This window comes from Miscanthus floridulus, unplaced genomic scaffold, assembly GCF_019320115.1.
Source record: "Miscanthus floridulus cultivar M001 unplaced genomic scaffold, ASM1932011v1 os_1718_2, whole genome shotgun sequence".
Taxonomy (NCBI): Eukaryota; Viridiplantae; Streptophyta; class Magnoliopsida; order Poales; family Poaceae; genus Miscanthus; species Miscanthus floridulus.
Genome location: NW_027097881.1, coordinates 13788 through 23730, shown reverse-complemented (window position 1 = coordinate 23730; position 9943 = coordinate 13788). Strand labels below are relative to the sequence as shown.

Genomic DNA, 9943 nt, shown 5'->3' with positions numbered 1-9943 from the left:
TGCGGTGAATTGGCGCAACGCTCGGCGCATTGAAGCCGGCGCCGGGATCGGATATGACCAACCAAACCCCATGCGCCTACTTACGCGACGGCGACGTGATAAATAGTACTAACATATGGGAAGAGAAGCAGAGAGAGCCACTCCCAAGTCGAGCAAGAGTCGTAGCGGAGCGGAGTGATCGCTCGCACTCGACTCGGTCGCCGACTAAAATCGCGGAGGCCGGAACCCGGAGGATGAGGGTTCGTGATGGGGACGGCGGCGGCGAGGTGACCGCGCCGCCGCAGCACCTCGTGTTCGCCTACTACATCACTGGCCACGGCTTCGGGCATGCCACCCGCGCCCTCGAGGTCCGCCGCCCCTCTCTCCGTCTCCTCCGCCCTAGTGCCCGCGCGTGATCCTGTCCCTTTTCCTGACCCTGCGTCCCTCCTCTGTCTGCTGCTCCTGCAGGTGGTGAGGCACCTGGTCGCCGCGGGACACGACGTGCACGTGGTGACCGCCGCGCCTGAGTTCGTCTTCACAACCGAGATAACTTCCCCGAGCCTCCACATCCGCAAAGTGCTGCTCGACTGCGGCGCCGTCCAGGCCGACGCCCTCACCGTTGACCGCCTCGCATCGCTCGAGAAGGTTTTTTTGTTTTTGGTTCTGCTTTGTAGTTTGCACACGCATAGTTTCCATTATTCCACCTCCCCTCCGTTCTCCGAGTCTGAATAAGGGTGCGCGAACCATCAAAGGTCGTCGAAGTGGCTAATTCCTCAAAATAGGAGGCGTTGAGAATAAAGAAATTCTTGGAGCTATCGTTTTCCTCTCGCATTAATATAATTCATTGGTGTTAAGAAAAATCTCTAGGGGAAGGTTGGCTAGAGATTTCTTGGAAAAATACCAGCCCCCTTTGGTCCATAATGAGATGGGACTAATTCTATTTTTATTCTATAGATTTTTCGAAAGCCGTATGAGAGTATAGAAGGGAGAAGCCGTATGAGATGAAAACCTCATGTACGGTTTTGGAACGGAAATTTTTTTAATAGAATGAACTACCGTAACGGATGTTCCTTCAATCCGAAGGAAATTATGCGAAAGCTTTGCAGAATTATTATGAAGCTACGCGACTAGAAATTGATCCCTATGATCGAAGTTATACTATATAACATAGGCCTTATACACACAAGCAATGGAAAGCATACAAAGACTTTGAAATATTATTTCTGGGCGCTAGAACAAAACCCCTTCTTAGTTGTGATCTGTCATTATGTGAGTGCAGTATCACCGAATGGCTGTGGTGCCCCGGGACATCATCCTCAAAACCGAAGCGGAGTGGCTCAACTCCATCAAGGCCGACCTAGTGGTACTAATACTATACCGGCTTATGTTACTCATCTAGTCATTTGTCTGAACATTTGTGGATAACTGACTACATGACTCAACTGACCTCATTTGAGCAAATGCTGGTAGGTTTCAGATGTTGTACCCGTGGCGTGTAGGGCGGCTGCAGATGTTGGCATTCGATCCGTGTGCCTCACAAATTTCAGGTTATCGGTGGTCCCATTGCTTCCTTAGTTCCGCGTGTCGCAAAGAGGACAGAGGAATACTGATAAAATCTTAATTTTCTGTAGCTGGGACTTCATTTATGCAGAGTATGTCGTAGCAGCTGGACATCATCATCGCTCGATTGTATGGCAGGTAACTCACTCAAATCTCTAACTTTTCAAACTTTTTAAAGGGAAATTTATGACACCTACCTAAGATGAGTGGTTGGTAGAAAGAATTAGTAGGAAGAATTGAAAAAAGTTGTCGTTTAGCATTTAGTTTATTCAATAATGTCATGTTCTTTGTGTTTATTTGCAATATGATAATTATGCCGTTATTAATTAGCCATGTCTGCATTTTAACAACAATTATAGATAGCAGAAGATTACTCCCATTGTGAATTCTTGCTCCGACTCCCCGGATTCTGCCCTAGTATGTCACTTAAGCCCGAAAAATTGTTTTCTAATAGTTTAAGCGTGCAATTCTAATAAATAAGTTGTCAATCCTGTTTTATGCAGTGCCTGCTTTCCGTGATGTTATTGATGTCCCTCTGGTGGTCAGGAGATTACACAGATCTAGACCTGAGGTTTGTATATTCTATTTGAGAATGATACCTTACAAATTTAATACACTTCTTACTTTTTAATTTTAATAATTTAAATGTTTTAGGTGAGAAAGGAATTAGGAATTGCAGATAATGTTAAGTTGGTCATTTTCAACTTTGGAGGACAGGTGAGAGAAAATTGGCCCATCCTTATAAGTATGTGCCTAGATTTATTCTAATATCTGATTGATATCTGCCTACAACATATCTGTGTTCAATTGATTTGCCTGTTTCCGGACTAGTATAGGTTGATCTAAATCTACTAGTAATCACATGATGCCCTATGATCAGATTTTGCATGTGTTGTTGATACATCAGTTTATATTATACATACCATAATAATTGAACTTTCTATTATTATTAAATTTGGTGTTGATTTAGACAACAAAATGAGAGAGCAAAGGAGGAATAAGGGAGAGAGCCAAAAGAGTCATCAGCCAGAAGAAGGCCCTATCTCCCTTTTATAGGAGAGGTGGGAGAGGAGGTTCTCTTTATGCCCCACAATGGGGTTTGTATTTACAAAAACACCAGTAAGAGCTATAAATGGACCCCTGGTGGGTTTTTATTCACAAAAATGCCACTAAAAGCTACAAATGGACCCCTGGTGGGTTTGTATTTACAAAAGTACCACTAAAGACTATCAATGGCCTCCAAATATTATTTTGCGAGACCTAGGCTATGTTATTGGGCTCTGAACATGATAGTGGGGGTTTTCAACATATGATACACCCCCAACATTTGGGGACTGGGAGTTCTCTTCTATGTTTTGACAGAAGGATAGACTTTCCAGGAAAAAAAACTTGTCCTCATTTTGTTCAAGTTATTTAAAATTTCGTTTTGTTTTCAATCGGTATGTAATTGTTCTAACTAGGACAATTGTACACATTGATAACATGATCTTTTTGCAATTTTCTTGTCCAGTCTGCGGGATGGGAACTGAAGAAAGAGTGGTTGCCTGACGGTTGGCTATGTTTGGTATGTTCATCTGATAGCAACATTTTCCCTGCCCGATTAATGCCTGACCAACCCAGCTGACTTACATTTTATATTTTCTGAAAGGTATGTGGTGCATCTGATACTCAAGAGCTTCCTCCAAATTTCATTAAGCTTGCAAAGGATGCCTACACACCTGATTTGATGGCAGCATCTGACTGCATGCTTGGTAATGACAACTTTAAATTATTTGGTATTCAGGGTTATTTAATGATTTTTTTTGTCTTGCTTGTCACTTACAAAAAAAAAATATATATATATATTCCTGTTCCAATGTAGGAAAAATTGGATATGGCACTGTGAGTGAGGCTTTGGCTTACAAGCTGCCATTTGTATTTGTTCGAAGAGATTATTTCAATGAAGAACCATTTTTGCGGAATATGCTTGAGGTTGATACATTTTGGCCCTCACCTTATGTTAAAACTAATTTAAAATTGTGTGCTGTCATTAAGTACCTTGCCTGAGATTCTGTTCTGTGTTCTCTTATGTTCCATCACAAAAAAGCATTATCAATGTGGCATTGAGATGATACGGAGGGATTTACTTACTGGGCATTGGAAACCTTATCTTCAACGTGCTATCACACTTCAACCCTGCTATGATGGTCCCATAAATGGTGGCGAGGTAATTCCTACTTATTCTCAGGCATAATCTTTTAATATTATTCAGCAACTCATCAATCATGTTTTGCTTCTGTCTCCACAGAATAAAACGAAGTTGTCCCTTATTGTTAAGGACCAAATATTTTGAAGCATTCAATTGCATGCAAATTAGTTCTTGCAAAGAAAACAACTTAATATCAACCTCCTATTTTCCTTGAACCAAATGATAGAATGTGTATGTGATTCATTACTTGTTTAGATTGCATTGCAATACAATAGACTTTTGTAGACAAGCTAATGCTGCTGTCATCAGGTGGCTGCACATATCCTCCAAGATACTGCTGTTGGGAAGAAGTATATTTCTGGAAAGGTGAGTTACTGTACAAACTATATTTAAAGTTTGAGTCAAATTTTGCCCTTTATGTTGGACCTCCAAATTTCCGACCAAGCATGCCTTCTGAATTCTGTTGTCAATAGTACATGACTACAGTTTTATTTTATGTTAAATAATCATTCTTTTGTTTGCTAATACTCCCTGTTGTTTCACAATCCTACTGGCCATGTTTTCCATGTGATTAGTTATTTTTTGTAAAAAAACTCATATGATTTATACGTGCTTGTTACTTTAGAATGTTCAATGAATGTCTCTGTTTTATGTTCAATCATCTTGCTTTATTTAACAACTGTAGTTGAGCGGAGCAAGACGGTTGCGTGATGCCATTGTGCTTGGCTATCAACTACAAAGGGCTCCTGGGAGAGATGTAGGAATTCCTGACTGGTATTCTCTCTCTGAGAAAGAAATCAGTGTCCGCCCAACACCCACATCTCATGATATGAATGGAAGTGCAGAGTCGTAAGTTTCTATACAACTTTTGTTCCCCTTTATGCTATCTACGGTCTCTCCAAGAGTAGTCTTCTGCATTCTGATACAAATTTGTTCACCTTTTTCATTTTCTTGTCCAGATCGTTCGAGGACTTCGAGATACTCCATGGTGACATGCAAGGCTTAACTGATACCATGTCCTTTTTGAAGAGTTTATCAGGGCTTGTTGGAAATGACTTAAGAAGCCCTGAGAAGCAAACTCGAGAGAGGGCCGCTGCTTCTGTGCTCTTTGACTGGGAGGTACTCAGTTCTCTTTATAATCCTGGAGTGTGAATTCCGATAGTCTGTGCTAAGTTCCCGTTCTTCTCTATGTTAGACTGGAAGAATGCACCGAATCTGATGGAACACCCTTCATTTTGTTTGATAAATTCTGTTAATATGTTACAGAGAAATATTGTTGAGCAAAATTCCTATGCAATATTAAATTAAGAACAAGATTCATATGCAATATTTAATTAACTGATTTTATTCTGTTATAGGAGGAAATATATGTTGCAAGAGCTCCTGGGCGATTAGACGTTATGGGTGGTATTGCAGATTACTCTGGAAGTCTTGTACTGCAGGTAAGTTTGACTGCAGAAACAAGCGCCATTTGTTTCATAGATTGTCATTATTAGTAATAAATATTAGGCACATGTAAAACATGTTTTATATGCCTTCCTTTTTTTGTAACATTTTCAAAGCATACTCTTTTCTTATGAGCTCCATGGGCCCGAATCCACAAGCGAACCATTTTTATTGCTTCTTATCAACTAGATTCTTTGGGGATGCCACCTGTGTATCCTTAAGCCTCTGACCATCAGTTTTAATTACTAACGTGGCAAAAACAATGCCTTTTTTCATATTTATTAAACTTTCCTTTTGCATCGCCCTAACCTTTTGTGCATCCACTTTATGCCATTAGGGTCCCTTGTAATTTTTCTCTCCACAAGTTTGTCACAGGTCCATTTTAACATGCTAGATTTGATGCCATTAATGCTGTATTGTCACTTATTTATTTACAGATAATAGATGGATGAATAATTTACTGACTTTTATTCTCCTGAAGGCTGAGGCAATTCCCGATCTTCCAGCACTGTTTGAAGGATTAGTTAGATCTCAATCTTTTCTTCTATAAAAACGAATTGGTCATTGCTACAGGGACCGATTATCTCATAAATCATAGTTACCTAGGAGCTAGGACTACCTTCCCTAGTAAATTAGCACCTTTGTGGAATTGATCTAGTAGCCTTCCGATGTGATATGGTTGTTCTTTTTTGACATGTGTGATTATTAACATATAGATGCCCATCCGAGAGGCGTGCCATGTTGCTGTTCAGAGAAGCGACCCTACCAAACAGAAGCAATGGAAGCATACACAGGCTAGACAACTAGCAAATGGAGCAGTACCAGTGTTACAAATTGTACGTTACAATCCTCGATCTTTCTGTCCCCTTATCTTTTTTAAACAGTCTTGTACTGAAATATTTTCACTTTTGGCTTCTTCCATAATTCTGTGGAGATAAGACCCCTACATGTTTACTAGAGTATCTAATACACTTGTTTGTGCAACTGGGTGTTCTTACTAAATATGTTTGCGCAGGTATCCTTTGGTTCTGAATTAAGTAATCGTGCACCTACGTTCGACATGGACCTTTCTGATTTTATGGATGGTGACAAACCAATATCTTATGATAAAGCCAAAGAATACTTTTCTCGGGACCCATCACAAAAGTAAGATGTTTTTATTGTTGTCTATTATCAACAACTTTCATGTGTATTGATGTTTAATAAAACTTTTCCATCTCAGATGGGCTGCCTATGTTGCTGGAACTATTTTTGTATTGATGATTGAGCTAGGAGTGCGCTTTACAGACAGCATGAGCATTTTGGTATGAGTAATCGCAATTCATAGTATGCAAAATTGCATCCATTTATCACCTTTTTCATATTGGGATATATCACTAATGCTTGTATTATCAAGTCTGTCCAGGAATGTTTGTTGATTAGTCATCAAACATCTTGCCATTCACATTTAACGACATCACATGTGCTAGCAAGAAGTAGTCTGTAAAGAAAACTATCTGTCCATTAATCATCAAACATATTGGCATTCATATTCTTTTTCATATTGGGATATATCACATATGCCTGTAAGAGTTAGTCGGTATTAGAAATTTATGTTGATTAGTCATCAAACATCATGCCATTCACATTTTTTTCATATAATGCCCATATTAATCAGTCATGTTTTCACATGTCAGACACATGTAACCTGAACATCTGTATCAGTTATCTGTGGTATTTTTGTTTGAATCCTCAGGTTTCTTCATCTGTCCCTGAAGGCAAAGGTGTCTCCTCTTCTGCATCAGTGGAGGTAGCTTCTATGTCTGCTATCGCTGCTGCCTATGGTTAGTATATCGAGAGGAGACATACAGCAATGTTTGTTACATTAAAGGAAGGGACAATTGCATAAGTGCCCTCACCTTGACCTCTAACTTCATGTTTCCCCCCTTTTCCAACTTTGCCGCATTGCCCCTGCTTTGACCCATTCAACCCACCGTTGACCCTGGTTTTGCCTACTTTGGTGGCACTGATAAAATCAGGGGCAAACATGCTGTTAGAGGTCAAAGCGAGAGCAGATTGCAAATGGCCCTTAAAGAAAATAGCTATAGCAGCTAATTTTGTTAATATATGTTGACATTTTGAATCTCTTCAGGAATTATTCACCTCCTGATATTTTACCTTGCATTTATACATGCAAAATGGCATCAGTTCACGTGTTATTCTTGCTTCTAGGTTTAAACATTGCTCCAAGGGATCTTGCTTTACTCTGTCAAAAGGTACAGTACACTGTCAAACTGTGTTAGGTTCATCACTTCATCTATTCTCAATTGAGTGTGTGTTGTCTGTTGGTGAACAATTATGAAGGTTGAGAATCGTGTTGTCGGAGCTCCTTGTGGAGTAATGGACCAAATGACATCTGCTTGTGGAGAAGCTAACAAGCTCCTAGCAATGGTTTGCCAGGTTAGTAAGTGTTTATCTTCTCAACTAGCTGCTAGATCCAATCATTCCTCCAGTTTATCTCTAGCCTTTCTATTTAATCAGTCAAAATCTCACTGCAGCCTGCAGAAGTGAAGGAGCTGGTTAGCATTCCAACTCATATACGATTTTGGGGTCTTGACTCTGGGATACGTCATAGGTGGATAAATCTCTGATTGAGCTTTGTGGTTGGGATAATCTTTTTAATATATTCTTGAATCTTGAATGGGTTTGTTGGAGCTAATTTTACTGTCCTTTGAGTTATGCAGTGTTGGTGGGACTGATTATGGGTCTGTAAGAGTAGGCACTTACATGGGTCGCAAGATGATCAAGTGTGCTGCATCTGACCTACTTTCAGAATTGTTGCCCTCATGTACGTCTATGCAATCTGGCGACTCAAATCCTGATGAATATGAAGAACATGGTGTAGACCTTCTGAAATCTGAAGCAGCAATGGAGTATTTATGCAACTTACCACCACATAGGTCTCACTCACCTTATAAAATTGACAGAAGCATGTTTCATGTTCAGCAGTTTCTTATGGCTATATTTCTACTTCAGATATGAAGCTGTTTACGCAAAAGATATTCCAGAGACGATTACTGGTGATGTTTTTCTGGAGAAGTATGGAGATCATAATGATGCGGTAACAGAAGTTGACCGAAAACGATCTTACTGTGTCAAGGCTCCTACTAGACATCCCATATATGAGAATTCCCGAGTTGAGGTTTGACATCTTGAAACCATTATTTCTGTTTCTCCATTCGTAAATTGGTTTGCTTGTCGATGTAGTGTTTTCAGTTTTCTAAAACTTAAAATCTACAGTATTTTTTTGGGTGGGTGGGGGGTGGGGTGGTACAGTTTGGATAGAGAGGTGTTTTTGTCTTCTCTCTCACTTAGATAAGCCTTGATGGTCATAACATGATCCTGTGAACTTGCTTTAACTAAGCTCGTTTTTTTTTCCTTAAAAAATTAAAATGAGCTTCTGATAAGATAATTCTATCTCTGACATGTTTTATGCTTCTGGTGTGTAGGCCTTCAAAGCATTGTTGACAGCATCCAAAACAGACGAGCAACTTTCAGCCCTTGGAGAGCTTATGTTCCAGGTAAATTTGTGGTTAGCGGTAAAAAAGTTCATTTATATCCATACAGAGTACAGGCTGGCTTATGTTATGTCCAAATGAAGTAAATAAATGGAAAAATATCTTTCTTTCTAAAGGACAGCAAAAGCTTTGCCTCAACTTTTTTTTTTTGTAGAACGAGAACAGAAACAAGAAATATTTTGGTGTATCATATTGCTGACATTTTGGTTGTTTATTTGACGGCAGTGCCACTACAGCTACAACGCTTGCGGGCTTGGTTCTGATGGTACAGACAGGCTAGTGAATCTAGTACAAGAAATCCGGCACAGTAAGACCTCCCGAACTTTCGGCGCAAGTCTATTCGGCGCCAAGATCACTGGTGGAGGGTCGGGTGGCTCAGTTTGTGTGATTGGGAAGAACTGCCTGAAAAGCAGTGAAGAGATACTTGAGGTGTGCTTCGACATGCTACCATAATTGACTTACCAATCGTACATTCAATCTTATCACCAGAATCACAATAGTTGTGTGTGTATCCATGGTGTGCTAACGTATGAACTTGTTGGGCCTTTTCAGATTCAGAAGAGATACAAAGCGGCTACCGGGTACCTTCCGATTGTCTTTGAGGGCTCGTCTCCAGGCGCCAGCAAGTTTGGGTACCTGAAGATTCGACGCCGATCCGCGTCGCCATTTAACTGAACTGGAGGAAGAGCTCGGCCATAGAATAGGTTGTGCAATTAAGCATCTGTTGAGAGGAACACGAATAGCGAACACCACACGGTCATATTGATCGTATACCACGCACTACGCACAGCATGTCAATAATAGAACAATGACGTATAGCGCTGCCAATAATAAAACAATGACATACTATATGGCACTGCTGATCTGCAACTGCATAACATGGCCAACCGTGATCCTGTAATTCTGCAGCATCGCTGTGAACTTACGACGACTACAGTGGAATTCAGCGAGGTGCTTCAATTCTTGGTAGCCGCTGGTAACTGGAATCTACAGACAACAAGAGGATTTCCTGGCAGGTAACCTCCGGAAGTTGTTCAATAATGCATCGCTCTGCTCGACTGCTCGTCGGGCAGAACTGCAGAAGATAAGACGTGACCCTTTGGTGGCCACGGATTGGCATGGCATGGCATGCTCCAACACAGCACAGGCCCCTGCCCAGCCGTTGCAATGGACGCGCAGTAGCCATCCACCGACTTGAGCTGTTAGATGCAGA

General features: G+C 40.7%; 1 protein-coding gene across 1 annotated transcript; it reads left to right on the top strand.

Annotated features, from left to right (window-relative positions):
- Positions 1 to 9653, top strand: LOC136534260 (L-arabinokinase-like). The gene is made up of 28 exons (XM_066526714.1): positions 1 to 347; positions 448 to 624; positions 1259 to 1342; positions 1450 to 1526; positions 1611 to 1677; positions 1899 to 1956; positions 2043 to 2110; positions 2194 to 2256; positions 3050 to 3103; positions 3188 to 3290; positions 3401 to 3510; positions 3626 to 3745; positions 4037 to 4093; positions 4413 to 4576; positions 4687 to 4846; positions 5086 to 5169; positions 5890 to 6009; positions 6189 to 6319; positions 6396 to 6477; positions 6909 to 6996; positions 7385 to 7428; positions 7517 to 7612; positions 7711 to 7787; positions 7897 to 8112; positions 8189 to 8354; positions 8662 to 8733; positions 8956 to 9159; positions 9283 to 9653. The coding sequence occupies exons 1-28, from the start codon at positions 54 to 56 to the stop codon at positions 9403 to 9405; spliced, it is 3159 nt and encodes a 1052-aa protein (XP_066382811.1). The 5' UTR covers positions 1 to 53; the 3' UTR covers positions 9406 to 9653.
- The last annotated feature ends 290 nt before the right edge of the window (positions 9654 to 9943 follow it).

Coding starts and splice junctions, on each gene's coding strand:
- LOC136534260 (XM_066526714.1), top strand. CDS start 54: ATGACCAACCAAACCCCATGCGCCTACTTACGCGACGGCGACGTGATA. Junction 2,257..3,049: donor TTTTCAACTTTGGAGGACAG/GTGAGAGAAAAT, acceptor TTTCTTGTCCAG/TCTGCGGGATGGGAACTGAA. Junction 4,847..5,085: donor CTGTGCTCTTTGACTGGGAG/GTACTCAGTTCT, acceptor ATTCTGTTATAG/GAGGAAATATATGTTGCAAG.